The sequence below is a fragment of the Haplochromis burtoni genome, unplaced genomic scaffold (genome assembly GCF_018398535.1).
Source record: "Haplochromis burtoni strain Fernald_Lab_line unplaced genomic scaffold, NCSU_Asbu1 Contig_831, whole genome shotgun sequence".
NCBI classification, from domain to species: Eukaryota; Metazoa; Chordata; class Actinopteri; order Cichliformes; family Cichlidae; genus Haplochromis; species Haplochromis burtoni.
In genome coordinates, this window is record NW_024583192.1 from 35,415 (window position 1) to 37,020 (window position 1,606).

The 1,606-nt window shown below is 42.8% G+C and overlaps 1 protein-coding gene across 1 annotated transcript in view; it reads left to right on the top strand.

Moving 5' to 3' along the window:
- The window catches only part of camk2a (calcium/calmodulin-dependent protein kinase II alpha), a 45,864-nt gene that overhangs the window by 32,370 nt on the left and 11,888 nt on the right, over positions 1-1,606 (top strand). The window contains exons 8-12 of the mRNA XM_042215819.1: positions 175-258; positions 568-662; positions 811-933; positions 1,021-1,104; positions 1,335-1,377. Coding sequence (XP_042071753.1) covers positions 175-258; positions 568-662; positions 811-933; positions 1,021-1,104; positions 1,335-1,377 — 429 coding nt within the window. The remainder of the gene's footprint in view (positions 1-174; positions 259-567; positions 663-810; positions 934-1,020; positions 1,105-1,334; positions 1,378-1,606) is intronic.

A 1,606-nucleotide genomic window follows, 5' to 3' on the forward strand; every position in this document is an offset into this window, starting at 1 on the left:
TGATGATGATTATGGTGGCGATGATGATGGTGACTGTGGTGATGGTGGTGATGATGATTATGGTGGTGATGATGATGGTCTTCATTAATCTAAATTTTTTATTTGTGCCGCTTTGTCACATAAACAAGGGTCTTCCAAAACAGCAACTGTGTGTAAACGTGTGTTTGTTTTCAGGCTTTGCGGGGACTCCAGGTTATCTGTCTCCAGAGGTCCTCAGGAAGGACCCATACGGGAAAGCAGTCGACCTCTGGGCCTGTGGTGAGTCTCTACTTCCTGTTTCTACCGTTTCTTCTTTCTTTATGTTTCCTCCACTCATGTGCAGTTTGTTTATTTTTTACTCAGGGTTTATGTCCAGGGAGTTGTTTTCACGTTTAGTGTTTTTACTTTCTTTATTTTCAGTCTCTGAGGACATTTTTGTCTCTTTTATCTTTCGCATTCATTCCTTCTTCCACTTTTTTTTTTAGCTTTTATGGTTTTTCTGTCTCTCTGTGGATTTTTTAAAATATTTTATTGCATTTTATTTTTGTCAGATGTATTTATTTAATTTTTTATGGTCTTCTGTCTCAGGTGTGATTCTCTACATCCTATTGGTCGGTTATCCTCCATTCTGGGATGAAGATCAGCATCGTCTGTACCAGCAGATCAAAGCTGGCGCCTATGATGTAGGTCACATGACATCACGACTGTTCACCTGTACTTTATTGACAGTTTAACCATTGTGGGCGGGGCTTTAACACCTTTGTTATTACAGTTGTTCTAATTTAAACTTGTCCTCTCCTTGCCTCCTCTCCCTGTGTCCTTGCTTCCTAGTTTCCTTCCCCGGAGTGGGACACGGTGACTCCTGAAGCCAAAGATCTCATCAATAAGATGCTGACCATCAACCCGGCCAAACGCATCACAGCTGCCGAGGCGCTCAAACACCCCTGGATCTCTGTGAGACCCTCTCACCTTTGACCTTTGACCTTGTTCTCTGTCCTGTTCTGCTCCTCACGATGATGATGATGTTCTTCTTCCTCTCAGCACCGATCCACAGTGGCGTCCTGCATGCACAGACAGGAAACGGTTGAGTGTCTGAAGAAGTTCAACGCCAGGAGGAAACTGAAGGTGGACTTTCAAAATAAAACCATGAAGTTTTAGTGTTTTTAGTGACCACGGAGGAAAAAAGTTTCCAAAGCTCAGATTTGTGGTCACGGCTGCTTTTGACTCTTTGTTGTTTTAAAGGAAATGTTGAAGTTAATCTGTTTTAACTTCACATAATAATCATTTTTAGAAAATCAGAAATAAATTCTGTCATAATTTTCTGTGCTTTTATTTTTATCCCTTCTTTCCTTCAGGGAGCCATTCTCACCACCATGTTGGCCACCAGGAATTTCTCTGGTAAGACCCCCCCGAACCCACCCGGTGTGGTCAAAGGTCATGTACAATTTGAGGCTGTCCCCTATTAACTGTCAGTAAGTCACACAGCTTGTGGCAGCAGCAAGTTTGACCTTTGACCTGCAGGTTTGTGTTCCAGTAGCAGGAGGTTGCACAGAGAAATCCACCAGTCAGCTGCCAGCTTACACACAATAAACACGTTATCACTCTGTGTGTGTGTGTGTGTGTGTGT